The sequence below is a fragment of the Netta rufina genome (genome assembly GCF_964035555.1).
Source record: "Netta rufina genome assembly, chromosome: 11".
Lineage (NCBI taxonomy): Eukaryota > Metazoa > Chordata > Aves > Anseriformes > Anatidae > Netta > Netta rufina.
This window is the reverse complement of record NC_140134.1, coordinates 2,363,985-2,383,260: the sequence shown is the minus strand read 5'-3', so window position 1 is coordinate 2,383,260 and position 19,276 is coordinate 2,363,985. Positions and strand designations below refer to the sequence as shown.

Here is a 19,276-nt window from a genome sequence, read left to right as displayed (position 1 = left end):
TGACTACTTGTCATGATGTTTTCAGAACTCACATTATTTAACTGATTTTGCTCGCTTGGATGTTGTGGAGGTAGCGGCAAGGATGTAAAACTGTCCACTGCACAGCAAACCTTCAAGCTTCTCCTTTTGTAAAATAAGACCACGACCTCCTACAGGTTATACATTGCCTTTGGAATTGTTTCCTGGATAAATGGAAAGAAACATTTCTGGACTCCTTGCCTGTTTTAGAAAGAATCTACTTAGAAGCAAGCATATTGAAGCTGAAATGTTTGAACAAAAAGATCCTTTTTGGCTAATTGTAACATATATCGGAGCATGGAATTTCAGGGTATTTGGGATCTGCATTTGTCTCAGACTAAGGCTTTGGCTGGCTGAACAGAGCATTGTTCAATGCGGAAGCATAAATCTAGCTAATCTATTACAAACAAAGATGAAAACAGTGGGTAAAAAGCCATAAACTTTTGAGGCTACCTTTGGGGCTGATCTTTTCCTTTGAAAGCACAATTTAGAATTTACTTCTAAGCAGTCTTTAATTCCCTCTTCGTGGCAAAAAGTAATCATTTTTAACACTTGTTCAGATGGTGTATCACAGAAGAAAACCCCACACATGTTCCATCTATTTTAGCAGTAAACTTATGGTGGCTGAAAAACCTGTTCTATAATTGCCTAGAAACATGGCCAGTTTTGTAGTGTAGACCAGGCATTACTACTTATTCCATATGTTGGTTTCAATTATGCAAGCCTACATGACCGTGCTCCACCTACAGTGCTAAGTCTGTTTCTTTCTGTGTTGAGACTAGTATTTCCTCTGCAAGATCTGAACTTCAGCCCCTTTCTAAATTAGTCGGTGTTTGTACAGCACTATGTAAAGTTAACATAAACATTAGTTGTTGGTGATCTGTGTTACAGCCTGTGTTGACTGGAAGGATCCAACAAATGCTTGCCAACTGTTTTCCGTGTCTTTCAGTTTACTGCAGAAGGCTTGTAGCCTTGTCGTCCATTTGCCTGCTGTTTGTGATGGTTGCCATACAACTTCATGAATCTTAAGTTTTCCGAACAATTTATACGTTTCTGTACTTAATGAAGTCATTGTTTCTTTTTCTCTTTCTAAAGAATGTCAAGCTGTCAGCTGAAGTAGAACCATTTATTCCTCAAAAGAAGGGTCCAGAAACACTAATGATCCCAATGGCACTTCCTAATGACAGCGGAGGAATTAATGGTGTGGAACCAACTCCTATCCCCAGCTATCTGATTACTTGCTATCCATTTGTACAGGAAAATCAATCCAATAGGTAATACATGATTGTGGTCTTCATGGAAGATAATCTCTCATGAAATGAGTTTGAAAGTTTGAGTTTGTAAATGCCTGTCTTCATGTGTGCTTGTTGAGGCCTGCATTTCAAAGGAATTTTGAACAAGGGTGAGTTGGCAACTTCTTGGTGTACTCAAGTACTCAGCCCTGAGTAAGCTGATGAACTTCACTCTTACATCTCTCTACTGGCTTACCTTGTTCAAACTTATGTCTCTAAAGTTATATATGCTTTTTGAGATGTCAAAACAATTAAATTTGTAGTAGGTCCAAAGTACTTGTTAAGGGAAATGCCTATGCTTAATTTCTAAATTTAATATAAGAAATTAAGTTTACAAAGATGACAAGATAAAACTCTTTATTTTGCTCTTGAATGTAATTTGAGCTGGTGAACATAATTTAATTGGAATTTCTAAGAAGTCTTAGTAAATTTAAGTTCAGTTACTGTAAGCTAATAGCCTATGAAATGTTTTTTTTAAGGGGGTGGTGTTTGCTTGTTCTGAATTTTCTTGAGGGAAAAACGTAATGAGCAATCTTTTTTTCTTTCATTTTGATTTTTTTTTTTTTTTTTTTTTACAGACAGTTTCCATTATATAACAGTGACATCAGATGGCAGCAACCCAACCCAAATCCTGCAGGACCATACCTTGCTTATCCTATAATATCTGCACAACCACCTGTTTCTACAGAATACACATACTATCAGTTGATGCCAGCACCATGTGCTCAGGTCATGGGTTTCTATCATCCTTTCCCTACTCCCTATTCTGCACCCTTTCAAACAGCAAATGCTGTAAATGCAGTTACTACAGAATGCACAGAGCGTCCCAACCCATCGGGCCAGGTCTTTCCATTATCCAGTCAGCGGAGCAGAAGCAGTAACAGGGGACCCGTCATACAAAAAGTAAGCATGATGCTGTCCCTTTGTTAACAGGATAAATAGAATTGTAGAAAGAAAGTGTCTTTGCACGGAAGCATGCTTCTCATTTGAGTAAGAACAGGTATGGCCTATATAAATGGAAGAAAAGGTGGGCAGAAAAGGTGTTATTTAGAGAGACATTAAACTCTGTATACAGAGACAATTTTGTGGTTAAAATACGTGATGAGCTTATAAAATCTGTAAGTGTAATATGGGAAATTCCCGCTGCCTCTCTGCTGGTTTGGTCTGAGTTTAGAATTACTTCCTTAGAGAATAAAATATCCTCAGACTTTGTTTACTGTAATGAGGTGGAAGCGTCAAAAAAGTTTGTGCAGAAAATGTTCTTACAAGTACTTTATGAATATTTCCCTTAATCTTGTCTTCAGATATGTGGCTTCTGTAAAGAGCATTAGAACTTTCAATTTGTTTCTTTAGTTTGATTATAACTATGAAATCAAATCATATGACTTATGAGTATGTATGGCTAATCTTTTAAAACAGCAACAGCAGCTACAGATGCACATAAGAAATAAACGTCCCCCAGTGAAAAATGTAGCCACTCAAAAGGAGACTAGTTCATCAGGTCCTGAGAATAGATCAAAGATTGTTTTGTTGGTTGATGCATCACAGCAAACAGGTAATTTCTTGTTATTTTCTGGGTGTACAAAATAACTAGAACTATATCTCACTTGTTGTCTGTCCTAAAAGAAGGTGGACCAGTTTCAGAGGAGGCTTCTGAGAGTGATTTTTGCAGATCAGTAAGATAATGAAGAAAAGGTGCTGGTGTTTGCAGAGACCTATTTAATGTGTCAGATTATAATGTTGCAATGATTGTGTGCTTCTGCAGAGATCTTGCCAATGTCAAAAAAGAACTCTTCCCTTGTTGAGGGAGTTGTCTAGATCGAACTAATAATCATCTTTTTTTTTTTTTTTTTTTTTTTTTTTAAAAAAAGAAAGAAAATCAGTGCTATTGTTAATTTTATTAAAGGGAAATGGTCGTGTGCAAAGACACTGGCTTGTTTCTTTTTTTTTATCATGTATGTTTTTTTCATGTTTCATAATTATTTATTTATGCAGGAATTGTTATCTTTTGTCTTGCAGACTTTCCTTCGGATATAGCTAATAAGTCACTTTCTGAAAGCACCTCTACCATGCTTTGGAAATCAAAAGGCAGACGCAGAAGAGCTTCTCACCCTGCTGCAGAGTCATCTAGTGAACAAGGTGCAAGTGAAGCAGACATTGACAGCGATAGTGGATATTGTAGTCCTAAGCATGGCAATAACCAGGTTGCAGCCATGACTTCAAGGAATACAGATTCTTGTGCAGTGAATGTATGTAAACATAACTGAATAATTTAACTGTATTTGTATCCTGCAGATTAGAAAAGAAAACATCTAAAATGTTTTTTCCTTTTCAGGTTGTAGAACCATCAGTAAATACAAGTAAGTATTTTCCTAGTGAGCTATATCATATTTTGCTGGGCTACTTCTGTATTTTTGCTTGACATTTTGCGGGTAACAGTTGATCTGCTTCCAGTATGCTGTTGGAACTGATCAAATACTTCTGAAGATTTTTCTTTACTGTGACTTCTACCGTCCCCACCAATGCCTCCCTCCTGGTGGTTGAATGAAAGTATCTAAGTAGCTATTGCTAATAATTTATCAACTGTGTCTTCAAATGAGGGAAAACTAAATTTTCCAACAGAAGTGTTCAGACAAAGCTGTGTTTGTATTGTGTTTTATCTTCTTTCCTTACTCTATTGGACTGCAGTTCATATAAGGGTGGTAATTGCATTACTCTACACCTGGAGCTGAAGAACTCTGTTACCTATTTAAGAAGTGCTCACATTTTTTTTGAAGTTCTAGAAGTACTTTAACACACAAAAAAAAGTTGTGATTACTCTGATAGTGGTTGATAATGCTAGTGACTATTATTTATGGCTGGACTGAAATTGTTAGGGATGCAAATCTGATATTTCCTTTGATTGCTTCCTAGTGATCGTTTTTTAGCAGTTTGAATATCTGTCATGGGACTCTTCCATAAAGGTGATTCTCATTATTTCTGTAGCTATTAACAGAAGTTAAAATTATAAGAGGAGAATTAGACCTTCTCAGAGAACTGTGTTTGTATCAAACTTGAGTTTCTACCTCTGGTGGTATGTATGTCACTGATGCTTTCTGTCACACTGATTCATTTGTCATAGCTGATGCTTCCCTTTCAGCTGGTGTAAGTTGGACTAATGTAAATTCCCAGGCAATTCAAAAAAAACCTTGGGCTGAAAAAACTCAGACGTTTTCTAGAGGTGGAAGACAAGCTGAGCAAAGAAATAGTTCACAGGTATGTTGTTAATGGTTCTAAACTGAAGAATTTTTTTGTTATGTTTCATGTAACACATGAAAATAAGGAATTTGAAATGGAGTAGGTATTATCTGTTGAATAGCTTTTGCATTAAAAAAAAATAAACTGCTTATTAAATCTAATTACATACAACTTGTTCCTTCTTAGTTTGTATTTAACGGACATGGATGTATTATGTGTGTGCACACACCTTGAAAAATCAAAATTGCAGAATGCTGACCATATTTGTTATTTTTTTTAGTCTGGTTTCAGGTGCAGAGGCCACAGCACATCTTCAGAAAGAAGGCAGAATTTGCAAAAACGACATGAAAAGCCTCTGACTCCAAGTCAGTCGAGTAGAACAGAACAGAGTCCTGAACCTCTGTATTTTGAGGTAATGTTGTTTGAAAACTGTTTATGCATTAGTGAAATAATTGTGGAATAAGTGATTTTTATGAACAGGGAGAAGGTGAAAAACTTTTGTTTTCCTGCAGATAAAAAATACCGTTCTCTGATATTTTTTTATTTTCTTAATATAGTTGAATTTCTTTAATTTAAGTGTTAGTAAATTCTTTTTTTCTTTTTTTAAACAGGTTATGCAGATACAGATACACTATTTTAACTTTTTTTTCCTGTCACTTTCTGTTTGTGCCACTATTAAGCTCTTCTAGTTTGTGGAACTTTAGGATTAAATCCATCCTTGTACTTCCAGCTGTTTTAGTTAATGCTTTTCATGTGAATTCTGGTTCTGTGCTCTTCATTCTTAATTTTTTCTACTGTTTAGGATGAGGATGAATTCCCAGAGCTAAATAGTGACAATAGTAGCAGCAAAAGTAGTAACATCCAACAAAAGATTTCACCCAAAGTAGTAAGTAACTCTTTTGTTTTGCAAAATATATTTAAATTAAGGGAAGTTATTTTGAGATAACATAAATTTGTCTTTTTATGAAGTCATATCACAATATTTATGATATGGACATTATGATGTTCTTAGGGTATTTGCATTACTGGTTTTAGATGTTAAAGAAATGCCAATTATATGGTGCAGAGAAGCCATTTTAAAAAGACTGCTGTTGGCTTCTAATGAGTCTGTTAATGGGAGAGACTGTAAGAGATACGAACACTTCTTCATTTCACGAATAGTTTCTTATGAATTTTGTGCTTTTTGAAGTTGCATGCTGAATTTTGGATGAACAGTAGATACAGACGGATTTCTGATATTAAAACTTATTCGGAGCTTTATCTATCTGTCTTCGGGCTAATAGATCACATCCTGGTTATTCTTTCTGACTCACAAGGACTTGCATTCAGACTGAAGCTTTGATGCAGAATTGTTAAATCTGCAAATGCATAGTTAATAGTTTCAATTCTCCAAAATAACTACAGTTGTCCTAATTTATCCTGAAAGGACAATAAGCTAAGCATATCTGCATCTAGACTCTAGAAATAAGTGTTGTGAAGATGTTCTTTTATGTGATTTACGTAAATGTTTTGTTGTAGAATCATACATGTAAACTATTTAATCTATTGGGCTGATCTCCATGAAAATCAAGTCCTACATGAAATCTGAGAGGAAAAAAATTTCCCTTATTTAGCAATCAGACTGGAAAACCCTCTGACATAATTGGAGACAAATAGAATAATGTTTTTCTTACAAAAATGAAATACACAGAACTTTTTCTATGAGTTTACTGGGTCATCTAGTTGGGTTTAATTATTGGGTTATCATACTGCGGACCAAAGCAATGGTTCGTTTGGCCTCATCGGCATCATGCTTCCCGTGGTCTCAAGAGAAAGGTCTTTAATGGTGTCTTTTGCGCTGTTTAAAATCCTAGTTGGATGACTTACCAGAGAATTCTCCAATCAATATAGTCCAAACTCCAATTCCCATTACAACTTCCGTACCAAAGCGTGCAAAAAGTCAGAAGAAGAAGGCCTTGGCAGCAGCGCTTGCAACAGCTCAAGAGTATTCAGAGATAAGCATGGAACAGAAAAAACTTCAGGTGTGCCCCTACCCCCACCCATCAGAGATTGGTAAAGTAGAATATCTTATAGTAGCTATTCCTTTCTATTCTGTAAAAGCAAGAATCTCTTTCAAAGACAGTTCTGCAAGCACTATTTCTCTGTATTTATCCGTATGTGACGTTCATCTTATAGGAGGCTTTATCAAAAGCAGCTGGAAAGAAGAGTAAGACCCCTGTTCAGTTAGATTTGGGGGACATGTTAGCAGCTCTTGAAAAGCAGCAGCAAGCAATGAAAGCTCGTCAGATCACCAACACCAGGCCTCTTTCATACACAGGTACTTCTCATCTTGACTATCACAAAATGTATTTTGTGACAATGTAAGTGTGAAATGTCATTGTTCTGAGCATCTTAAGCGTGCTTTTTCCTTTTTCTTATTTTGGAATATAAACATAACAAAAACCTAGGAAGATCTACTTGATGCATTTATTTCTCCAAAAATTCACTTGTGCTAACTTCCTTTGAGCTGCAGTATATAATAGTGGAAGTCCATATTAGAATTGAAGATAAACACTTAGTAAAATGCAGCATTTGTCTTAAGAGTGATTCAGTGTTGAATGTGTGAAAATAAGTGTATTATTACAGAATATTACCTAATTCTCCTTGAAAGCAGCTTAGAAAAGATACCTGTGACTATGATACAGAGGGATACCTCTCCAGGATATTCTTCAAACCTCTACTGATTGTAGTTCAGTGCCTCCTGACCCAAGGTTTTCTCAAACCAAATTTGCTTCCGAAGCTATCTGTCACTTCTGTTGCATGCTTTTACTGTCCATAAAGTCCAACAGTAGTGAGTTCTGACTAGTCTCACTAATGTTCTCACTAGTGTTCTAGTCTCTTTATTTAGTGTGTGGAAGCTGGTCTTTCTGATCATCCTTATTGCCCTCTCTGTATCTGTTTGTAGTTCTACAGTATCTACTTGGAAATGCAGGAGGTCACATGTACACAAAATATGAAGTTATAGTTCTATCACAAATGTATGCACCAGCTTAATTACACTTATTCCTTATTTCTTTATCAACACCTAATGCTAAACTAATTTTTTTATGTTTGCTGCTGAGTACAGAACGGATACTTTCATAGTTATCTATCATAATCCCCTGAATCTCATTCCTGAGCAGTAGTAAGTAGCCTAGAGTCCATTGTTATGCACATAGTTACCATGTTTACTTCATTTACCTGCTTTGAGTTTCATCTGTGTTCAAACATTAATTAAAGTTGGCAAGGTTATATCAAACAAAGCTCAGCAAAGAACAGTTGGCATTTTCATTTCAGACTATTTATTTTATTCTGTTTCTCACAGAAGATACTTAACTACATGCTGTACTCTCATCTGTTCTCTCCTTCGACTAACCAAGTCTTTTTCGGGGGGAAAAAAGGATAAATATTTGCATTGTATCTTACTATTATGATCTTACTAATAATGTTATGTGTAGTCATTTGAGAGATCCATTTTAAGTGTTGTAAAGTAATTATTTTCCTGGAATCTGTAGCTTCCTAAAGCATGAGGCTAAACTGAAGAAAGCTTAAAACCATCTGGAATTGACAATATCTGATGATGTAATTTTCCTGTCATTATGAACTGCTTTTTTTTCCAAGGAAGGAAAATGCACTTTGAGAACTCACCAGTGGAAATTCTGAAAGTAATGTTGAAATAAAGCTGACATGTCTTTTAGTGAAACTATTATCTTTCTTGTATTTAGTTGGCAGTGCTGCTCCCTTTCATACCAAAGAATCTGCCAGCAGAAAATCTTTAACAAAGGGACAGCCATCTATGGGTTGCCTTAATCCTTTGGATTCAACTGCTCCAAAAGTGAAAAGAGGAAAAGAAAGAGAGATTTCAAAACTGAAACGCCCTACTGCACTTAAAAAGGTAAATGCGTCAACTGTAGGTTGTTCTGATCTGCACTCATACTTCAAAAATAAAAATTTTCTTACCATATACTCATGGTCACTATTCCTTGAGGAAGGACTCATGAGCTTCTACCTCTAGTTCTTATTATGCTGATGTCCTGTCCTTTTGATACAGACATGTAACATGCATAACTCTTCTACTTCTGTAACTAGTTGGGAGTGTATAAATTTATCTTAATAGGAGTTTTGAGGATATTTTAACTATAAGCACTAGAATATATGGAGAAGTTTGTGTATTTCTTTCCATGTTGCTGAATCCTAGTTTGTAATGCAAAGTAGTATGCTAGATTTCCGTACCTTTTTTTAGAAATGGTTGTATAACTTGAAGCAAACACATAGGTTTTGAGTGAATTTAGAACTAATTGTTTGTATATGTATATATATGTGTATATATGAAATAGGTATGTACACAGATAATACAATATGTTCTGAAATCAGAAGGTAAAACACAGAAAAGCTAGCCCTAAAAAAAAAAAAAAGAGACAGTGGGTAAGCATTAAAGAAGTGGTAGCTACTGGTGCTAATGCACCACAGATCTTAATCAAGATTTGCCTACCTGATGAGATGGGCAGTTGGAATCTGGTAAAGCTGTGTACGTGCAAAGGTTGACTGAGGCTAAGTTGCCTTTTTTCTCTCACTGGTAACTTCCCTCCCCCCCTCCTCCTCCCCCACCTTATCTGTGATTTACATGAGATAGAAATCCACAGCTTCCTGTGGAAAAAAGGACACCTCTCTTAAGGTCTTTATCATTTATACTAATGGCAGTACACCCACAGGTGCTTCTTTGTGCTTTTTCAATGCAAAAGAAATGGTTTTATTTGTATTTCATATGTTGTCTTCATGAAGACAACTAATATTCTTGCATAAGAATCTTTTTGCAGAAATGGAAATGAGGAATTCTTAATGAGTAAGTATTGTGTACCAGAAAGGAACTGTAAAAGTGCTTAATATTTAAAACTGTTGGAAGTACTGTTGATGTGGAAGTACAGGAGTGTGGAATATACCATCTGTAAAATGCTAGAATGAAGTACTGTTTGTGGTCAGTGAGGAAACATAGATGACTTCAGCTTTCTTTATACCACTATGAGTAGGAAGGTTTTTAATTAGTTGATTTTGTTTTGTTTAATCAAATGAGCCTTTTTCTGTAAAGGTATCCTGTTTGTTTTTAATGTTAATAGCTGCTGGTTTTGTTCCTAGATTATTTTGAAAGAAAGAGAAGAGAAGAAAGGCCGTTTGTCAGTAGACCACAGTCTTTTGGGATCTGATGAACAGAAAGAGGTTCATATAAGTTTGACTACCGATCAGTCTCAGGATTTGGCCTCTCAAGAAGGTCAGTCTCTCCTTTTCCCCTTGCCCACTGTACCCCAGTTCTACTAACCTACTTATTTCGTCTCTCTTTCATGCAATACAGTCTACTGGTGTTACCTTGCAATTTTTCTTAACATCATGAAATACTAGAAAATAGAATCCTTTTTTTTAAAATGACTTGTCTGTCCCTCATTTGTGGAAGCCTCAGTGCAGTATGTGTTCTAGGTTGATAATCTCCATATAGCCTTTTAATAAATTTCTCTTGAGTGGTTACTTGAAATCTCTCAGCGTTGATAACTTTTTGTCCATTTATCAAAATAAATAAATAAAACTTTTTTTCAGCTATGCCACATTGGTCACAGTGTGTGTTAATTTTTGCAAACTGAAACTTTTCTACAAAAGTTAAACTGTCAAAGGGGGTTTCCAGTTTGCTGAACACTTTGTTAATAAGCTGTAGTGTCTGGATTGTCAGTTTGCAGCAAACAGCCATGAGCAACTGGGAAGTTCCAAAGAATTTTCCATGTTCTTGATTGAGGGAGGGAGGGGAGCAGGTTGTCTAACAAGTGTTCAGATGTCCTGCTTCAGAACTTTTCTTCTGCTTGATCTTCCTGACTTCACCTGATTAAAGATAAGTGTGAAAATCTTAAATACTCTATGAATAAAGTAGATAAACATCATATAGTAAAGAGTTATTGAAAGAAGTTTTAGCATTTAGGTAGGTTTTCTATTTTGTTGTATTCCTTAAACTTGGCATTAGATGTTTGATTATGAATGCTCAAATATTGCTTGGTTACCTGACCCATGCAAAGCATCTGCTATGTGCTTATTTTGCTTTCTGCCTCTGAATTACCCATCCAGAGAAGAATAGTGTTTAGTGTTTTTCAAATGTAATTTGGCATAAGTGAGAGAGGTGCATAGGAATTGCAGTTTTCTTTCTTCTATGTGAAAATGTCCTTGCACTTTATAATGTTTCAAAACTGTCTTTCAGAAACTGGATTAAGTATGCCTAGTGATGCTTCACTTTCACCAGCAAGTCAGAATTCTCCCTACTGTATGACCCCAGTGTCACAAGGCTCACCTGCTAGTTCTGGAATAGGTAGTCCAATGGCATCTTCTGCAATAACCAAAATTCACAGCAAGAGATTCAGAGAGTAAGAGTCTTGCATTGTTAATTTAAATTCAAGTTCTGCACTTCAGTCCCCCAAATTTTTTAAGCATGGATAGGTTTAATAGTTTTAGGAGTTGAATAAGCATAAACTAGCCTTTCGTCAATACAAGTATGTGTAAGTATTTTCTTATTACTTATTGTCCTACAGATTGATGGCTACATATATATATATCAGGTGTGTGCACACACGGGTGTATATATACTGTGTATGTATATGCACACTTTAGATTTTCTTCATTTGCTGCAATGCAAGTAAGCTAGTTTAAAATATTCTGTAGAAGATTTTTATTTAAAGGAGTACAGTCTACTTTGTGGATGGGAAAGAGGTGGAATACGTAAGAATGCTGAAAGTAGTGTAGTATTTACTCTTAGTACATTAATATTCTTTATTTTTAAGAGTATCAAATTAAGGAAAAGAACGGTTTATTTCGGCACTTACTGGGATATTTCTGTGCATTTCTTAATACTCCATTTGTCTGACTTTGTGAGGTAACAGATATTACTGGAAATGTCAAAAATTTTTTTAAACTTTGCTTATATAGTCTGATTTCTAACTCCTTTTTAACCACTTCAAATAACTTTAATTCCATAAAACTTATGATAAAAAAATAACATCTTTTTGGTTAAAGAGAGGCTCAGTGGAAACAGTTGAGTATGTGCTATGCTAATACTTGTTTCTTTGAATTTACAACAGGTACTGTAACCAAGTTCTGAGTAAAGAAATAGATGAATGTGTGACTCTGTTATTGCAAGAGCTTGTCAGCTTTCAAGAACGGATTTATCAAAAAGATCCCATGAGAGCTAAAGCAAGAAGAAGACTGGTTATGGGACTGCGTGAAGTTACTAAGCATATGAAGCTAAACAAGATCAAGTGTGTAATTATATCTCCCAACTGCGAAAAAATCCAGTCAAAAGGTATAATTAATAAAAAGCAAGTGATGGGCTTAATTTCATTCATTTCTTTTTGTGTGTGTATGACTGTGTAGCACTGAATAGCAAGGCTAACAGCATTTTTATGCAGGATGTAACACTTCATGGATCCATTGTACAATTGTCAGTCTCTACTTATTTCATTCTTTTCATCTTCCATTCTGGAAGAAGCTAGTTCATGAGGAACAAATAGCTGAACAATGACAGATAATAATATAGAATATAAAAATAAAAATATAAAAATATAAATATAATATAAAGAATAATAGATACTGTAGACTTCGATTTTATTACATTATGTCTGTAATATACCTGAAGTCCTAAGTTCTGGGTGCTCTTAAGGAGGATTCCTCATGTGGAAATGTCAGTTAGCCAAACAACGCATTTTGCCTCTGCCAGAAATGCAGAGAGACTCTTCCTGAGATATTGAAAGAGTAAAGATCTATTCAATGGAAGAACAAAAGAGTGGGGGAAAAAAAGCGTTTGCAAGACTAACAGAGAATATATACTAAGAGAATATAGAATATCACTGAACAGAAGTGCCTTGATATATACTCATGTGCTATACTCATAATTTATAGTCCATTATCCTGTGATACATAGTAGCTGGTGATTTGTGTGTATTGAGATTTTGCTGACTAGTTACAATTAAAGTTGGGGTAAAGCTGGGGTACAGAATGTCTCGCCATATTATGGCTTTGACTAGATATCCATTAAAAATTTAATGTCTTCAAGGTGGATTGGATGAAGCTCTGTATAACGTAATAGCCATGGCACGGGAACAGGAAATTCCTTTTGTCTTTGCTCTTGGACGTAAAGCTCTCGGCCGTTGTGTGAACAAGCTGGTTCCTGTTAGTGTAGTGGGTATCTTCAACTACTCAGGTGCTGAGGTGAGTAATTCACTTAATGTATGACTGGAGTAAACAATGTATGTTCCTTGTAGTTAAGAGTTACTTTGACATGGAGAGCAGCGCATCAAGCTACTACCCATTTGATAATGGCCCAGCCCTGATCCCTGATCTATTCTTTGAAATTCAGTATTTTTTATGTAATTGTGAGGCTTATGCATTGAAATGTTGGTCGTGACATTTCTATTGCTTTCATAGACTTGAAAAGCCATCTGAAATTTTCTAGTAGGCTTAAAATTGTAAGGAAAACAATGTGTTTTAAAGTAAGCACATTTTAGAGTTGTATATATGTAGAGTGGCATTTATTTACATGTAATACAGAGCAGAGTTAGTTTTTGGTTGAAGTAGAGGTATTTGGTGTTAGTAGGCTTAAGATTCATTACGTGGTATACCATTGATTAAAAGAAGTAATTTAAAGTGAAAATTATCAATAAGAACTACTGATTATTTAAAACAAAATAAATCTGTATTCATACTTAGGATCTATTTAATAAGCTGGTATCGCTGACTGAAGAGGCCCGAAAAGCATACAGAGATATGGTTGCTGCAATGGAACAGGAACAGGCAGAAGAAGCTTTGAAGAATGTCAAGAAGGCACCCCATCACATGGGTCATTCTCGTAATCCCTCTGCAGCAAGTGCTATCTCGTTCTGTAGTGTTATTTCTGAACCCATATCTGAAGTGAATGAGAAAGAATATGGTAAGTGTTTAAAAAATTAATTTTATAATCAGAAGCTGGAGCTTTCCAAATGCTACTTATTGAAAAATGCAGCTAAAAATATAACACTTCATTAGTCTTCTACAGCTTTTGGGAGTAATACAAAATTGGCTAGTTTTATAAGTAATTTTTCCTGAACCATAATTTGGAGTTCTACACTTAGTAAGTGTTACAGTTAGCTTACTTGCATTAGTGGAGGTGGATTTTCCAGATTTATTGAACTAACACAGAAATGTATGGTAACAAGACTCTTCAAACACAGAATTGATTGTGATTGAGGCTGAAAATGACAGATTATGAACTAAATTATTGAGAAGAGAGGATGTATAGCTTAACTTCTGAAATATGAGATAATGAATGAATATATTGTGAGCAATAGACAGATTTATTTAACATAGGCACAGTTGACGGGGAGAAAATGGAGAATGTTTATTTGAAGTCAGAAACTTCTTTATTAGTATCCTTTTTGGTTTGCAAGAAACTGTCTTGTTTTAATTCTTTTGTGGTGTCTTAAGATTACTTCACTTAAGTGTTTTCTGAGAAATCATTAAACAGATGACTTAAGATTGTGGCAGTCTGTTTTTAATTCATACTTGAGCTTAAAATATTTTGTCTTACCTCTTTGATTATACTCAGTTATATTTAGTGCTTCCACAGTGTACACAGAAAGCTAAGTGCATGAACTTTCAACTTAATAATGTGTCTTAAAATCTATTAACAAAACAGCTTTTCTTTTTCTCTCTCTCCCTTCCTCTTCTTCCCCCATTATCTAGTTCAAATTGTTATAGCAAGTGTAATATTAAAGTGATTACCTTCAACTTCTGTTTAAATAATTGAGGGATGTTGAGGAGAAATATTTTTATACAGAAAGAACTAATCTGTTTCCTACCTAAATCTCTTTTGAAACTTGTAGAAACAAACTGGAGAAATATGGTAGAAACATCGGATGGGTTAGAAACCTCTGAAAATGAGAGAGAATCCTCATCCAAGGCTGCAGTACCAGAAAAAGCAGGTAATGGTCAAACTGAAAAATGTACCCTTAATAAACAACCACCACTGGCTACATCCAGCACTACCTCAGCAACAAATCACGGAAAATCCATACCAGGTGAGAAGGAGGAGGTGAAACCAGATGACAATCTGGAACAGGCCTCACAGCAGAGTACAGAGACAGGATCACTAGATGGCAGCTGCCAAGATCTTTTGAATTCCTCTATGACCAGTACCACTAGTACTCTTGTGCCAGGAATGCTAGAAGAGGAGGATGAGGAAGATGAGGAAGATGATGAGGATTATGCCCATGAACCGATTTCTGTTGAGGTTCAGCTTAATAGCAGAATTGAATCCTGGGTTTCAGAGACCCAGAGAACTATGGAGACCCTTCAGCTTGGGAAGACCCTTAGTGGTGCCGAAGAAGACAATGCAGAACAAAGTGAGGAGGAAGAAATAGAGATTTCTGAGCAGGTTGATCCAGTCGTTGATGGTGAGGAATGGACAAACGACAAGCATGCAAGTAACACTCAACATAAGCCCACTATCTGCACTTCTTTGAATAAAGATCACACAGATTCCATCTACATGCCATAGAAATCAGCAGGAACTCAGGAACTTTTTAGAAATTATATTAAAACTAACTGTTGTAAAAGTTGCAGCCATTATTTCATATGCTTCATCTCAACGTTTTGCACTGTTAAACATTTAATGTGTATTTAATTTACAATATTTTTGTAGCTGTCCATTACTTGGTTGATTTAAAAACTAGCTTAGCTTTTAATCAGTATCTATTTCCCAGAATAGAAACTCTGTGGAAAATCTGTCAGTGAGTATTCATTAAATCTTTTGCAAAAGGAAACACTTTATAACTGACCAGTTTTAAGCAAAATTATTTTATGATGTGACCACTTAGCTGATTTTCAAACAGATAAGATACATTTTAAGACTGACAAGTTACCAGCGCTTCACATTGGTGTTATGCCAGGCATGTCAGTGTATTTGGCTGTGATTAGTCTAGTTCTGTCTAGAAATAGAAGTAAGGTTTTGGTTATCTTCATTAAAAAAGAAAAAGCTGGAAAACCTTGTTTGCAGTCTTCATGAAGAGTAAATAGAGAAATCTGTATGTGGTTCTTACGCTAAGATAGATGCAGCTTTTTAAAGCCGCTGATAGTTGAGATGGTTGCAGTTGTTACAATAAGCTATACCAACTTTTTATTCCAGAAACTTTAAACTACAGGGGTATAATGTATTTATTATTGTTATTAGTCTGTTTACAGAGTGGAAATATTACATAAAAGCAGGAAAAGAAAACAAATTCCCCATGCTCTCCACAGTTGCTGCCTGCCAAACCACACTAAGTGAATCATTAACCATAATCCCTACCCAGGGCTTTTAGCAAACTGATGACTTCCTTTTTCTCCTGTTGCTTACCTCAGGAATGCTGTTTTTTGCATATTGTAATTTATAACATTGCAAAAAGGAAGAGTAATTATTTAACAGCAAGTGCAAATGACACAGTGGCTCAATTTCTTGGTAAGTTCATCGGCATGCTTTGGTCCTGGTCACTTTCTTGTTGAGTTCAGGATGGATCTTAACAATTTGTATTCAAAATGTGACCTCTTTTTGTCTGTTCTCAGTTGTAGCAGCCTTAGGAGTTGACCTCTAGAGTAGAAAAGGAAGTAGTTTGCCCAGGAAAGGTAGAAGTGCCCTGTAATTTGGGGAGGTATTGCAGTGGTCCTGAGGTAAAAGGAATGACCCCCACGCCCTTGAAACATACATGTTGCTACAGAACCATTCCTTAATTTTATTTTGAATATGAAGTGAAATCTGTTAACTGATGGTTAATTGATTTCAGATTGAAGATTGAGTGTATGTTTAAACCTTGCATGCAAGGAATCTGTTTTCCATCCTTGTCTTATATTGATGAGAGATATACTGAAACTGCCAGCAGCAGGAGCTTCACTACAAGAGTAGCCAAAGAGTAACACACAAATATACTTTTATAGCAAACATATGTTTGTTTTAATTCCACTTCATTTCTCTTGATCACTTGTATCAAAATATTAAATTCATTTGGGTTGGCTGAAAGAAAAACACAAGAAATTGATAGCTTAGTTAGATATGTAGTCCACACTTATTAACATGGGACCAGCGCTTATAGTATTAGCAATGCTGGCATTTTAGGTTGCACTGGGGAAATAAGACTCCAGGTTTAGAAATCATCTAGCCCTGGGTTTTTTGGATGCTAATGAGAATAATAGAAACTGTGTGTGTTATGTAAATAGTGTTTTGATAGATACAGGCATAGCAAGGGTTATGTAGATAAACAGTGTAGAGAGCTGCTAGGACAACTGGCTGTCCTGTCACATTCTTACTTCCTTAATGTACTCTTCCTAGATGTTAGAACAGGCGTTTTGTAGGAAAATAAAGACTAAGGATTGATGCCTCCTGAATGTTAAACCTTTTACTGTATAGATATGGCAGACTTCTACTGTCTGTGTGTTTGGAAACAGTTTTTGCTTTAGGAAATGATAGGTGTTTGAACTGCTGACAAGCAAAACTTGCCCTTGGATGTGTAAGCATGTCTCAACATTCGCTGAGATCAGTGTATACACTGAGGGCAAAACTTTACCAGAACATTAAAAAAAAAAAGTTTGTAACTTTTCCATTTGCTTTTTCAGTGCCAGTGATTCAAATAACTTTTGATCTTGAAGTATTAGCATCAGGCGCATCTTTTTGTATGTCTTTTCTGAACTTGGACTGTCATTTTAAGGTTTTTTGACATTTATTAAAAAAAAAACAAAAAAACAAAAAAACTTGTAATATTCAGCCCATTACTTAACTGCCTGCAATTTTGCTACAGGTTTAATAGAGTTCTTGAAGATGATACAGCACTTCTAATGTCTCTGTTTGCCAGCAAATGAGGAACTAATCTCTTTTTTTAAAAATGTGGCAGATCACCCTTAGAGGAGCAAACTGAAAATGAGTTACGGAAACTGTTTTTAGTGCTTCCTTTTTTGATAAGCTGGGAATGAGCAATAACTGTGAGAATGAAATTGCAATTCCCATTTGCATCTAAATTTAGATGCAAATCTAAAGATCCATTTGCATCTAAATTTAGGGAAGTTCCTTACCACTTAAAGCACTTGAGAAGAGTATCTCACTGTGGTAATTTTGAATTTTAATATCACCTGAATTAAAAAAAAAAAAAAAAAGCATACAAATGTTTTACAATACCATGTGGTTTTGTTTTGTTGTTTTTTTTTTTTTTTTTTAGCTGAATTTCTATTTCAGTATAAAAGTATGCAGTTTGTTATACAGGTTGTTATGGTTCCCAAGAAAAGATGTTTCTGTAGTTATAGGTGTATAGATATTTTTGTTGTGCAAATGATTATTCAGAAAATGAATCTACTTTTCTTAAGACATTCTTTGTAGAAATGATTTCACCACTTAATTTATCTGGTAAAATCAAAAATAATGTATCTGTGGTAGGGATCTTTAAAGCTGATAGAGGTGGCTATGTATACAACCTATTTATATAAATACTTTAAGTATCTCTGTAAAAATAATAAAATATGGATTGCAAATATGTAAAAGGGAAGAATTCTGAAGATCTTTGTCCTTAGTTGGACCAAGTAAAAATGACTAAGGTTAAGGACCTGATCCTGCTAACACATGCTTGACAGCATTACTTCCACTGGCCAAGGACAGTGGCCTATTTTTCTGCCTCAGTTGTGTGCAGATATTTGCAAGATTGGAGCTAAACAGTGACTGAGGGTGTTGACCTGTGTTTTAAAAATTCATTATAGAAAACATTCAATGATGCACTTGTTGGTATTCTTATGGTAAAGATAAGAGGTGTCTCTGTACTCATTGGGGTGGGTGGGAGCTTACACAGTGTGATTCTGTCCAGTTCTTTAACAGAAGCTTAAATTTTAATAATGTTACTTTAAATACGTATGTAAAAAGTATTACTGTTTGGAAAGCTGCTGTTTGCTGAAACTGTCATTAAGTATTTTCTGTGAAGTTGTGCCAACCAATGAAACTATTGAGTTCAATGTTAGCCATTTAAAAAGTAGACATGGCGACTTGTTTGTGAAACAAAAACCAGCAGAAGCAAGCCATAGAAACAAACAACATGGGTTTCCAACCCACCCTGCCTCAAGTAAGGAAACATAAGAGTGTCTAACCAAAAACTTCCACTCCAGTGAATGGTAACACTGAAAGTAGAAACCCAGTTGGCACAGCCCACCTTCTAAATGTTCATCAATAGTTCGTGTATTTTACTTTTAAATAGATTCTAATTAGGAAAGCTGTTTAATCTTTAACGTCTTAAAATTTATGGTAATACTTAGGTTAAAGCAGTAGAAAAACTATTAAGAAATATGATATGAAGGGTTTTGTTCCATTTCTTTTTTGCTGTATGAAGGATGATTGTTCTGTCTACCGTACTTTTTGGAGTAATAACAGCTTTTTTGCACTATGTAAATACTAGTGGGGGATTCTTCCATAACTAATAAAAACAATTGTAGAAATGTATGGTGTTATTAGTGATGTGTTTGTTCCTCGCTGCTGCATCCTGAGTTTGAGTTGCCAAAGGTGGCCTGGGCAGGACAGGAGAGGGCAGAACGCTACCTGTGAGTCCCTGCTGGGTCAGGGCAGCGCCCTGTGCCCTGGTCTCACACTATTAGCTTCAAGCCTGGGCAGTCGCCTTGATGGAGCAGTCCCTGGCAGAGGGGCTGGGGATCAG

General features: G+C 35.6%; 1 protein-coding gene across 3 annotated transcripts in view; it reads left to right on the top strand.

Moving 5' to 3' along the window:
* The window catches only part of SECISBP2L (SECIS binding protein 2 like), a 29,281-nt gene extending 10,216 nt beyond the window's left edge, over positions 1–19,065 (top strand). For 2 of the 3 annotated variants that reach the window (XM_084293348.1, XM_084293350.1), the window contains exons 2-18: positions 1,114–1,292; positions 1,889–2,213; positions 2,730–2,865; positions 3,330–3,559; positions 3,646–3,670; positions 4,432–4,565; positions 4,828–4,959; positions 5,350–5,433; positions 6,401–6,568; positions 6,723–6,864; positions 8,291–8,460; positions 9,699–9,831; positions 10,798–10,960; positions 11,672–11,892; positions 12,643–12,797; positions 13,296–13,515; positions 14,447–19,065. In XM_084293348.1, the coding sequence (XP_084149474.1) occupies positions 1,114–1,292; positions 1,889–2,213; positions 2,730–2,865; positions 3,330–3,559; positions 3,646–3,670; positions 4,432–4,565; positions 4,828–4,959; positions 5,350–5,433; positions 6,401–6,568; positions 6,723–6,864; positions 8,291–8,460; positions 9,699–9,831; positions 10,798–10,960; positions 11,672–11,892; positions 12,643–12,797; positions 13,296–13,515; positions 14,447–15,120 (3,291 nt within the window). In that variant the 3' untranslated portion in view covers positions 15,121–19,065. The remainder of the gene's footprint in view (positions 1–1,113; positions 1,293–1,888; positions 2,214–2,729; positions 2,866–3,329; positions 3,560–3,645; positions 3,671–4,431; positions 4,566–4,827; positions 4,960–5,349; positions 5,434–6,400; positions 6,569–6,722; positions 6,865–8,290; positions 8,461–9,698; positions 9,832–10,797; positions 10,961–11,671; positions 11,893–12,642; positions 12,798–13,295; positions 13,516–14,446) is intronic. The other variant, XM_084293349.1, reaches the window with a different exon arrangement.
* Positions 19,066–19,276: the final 211 nt, after the last annotated feature.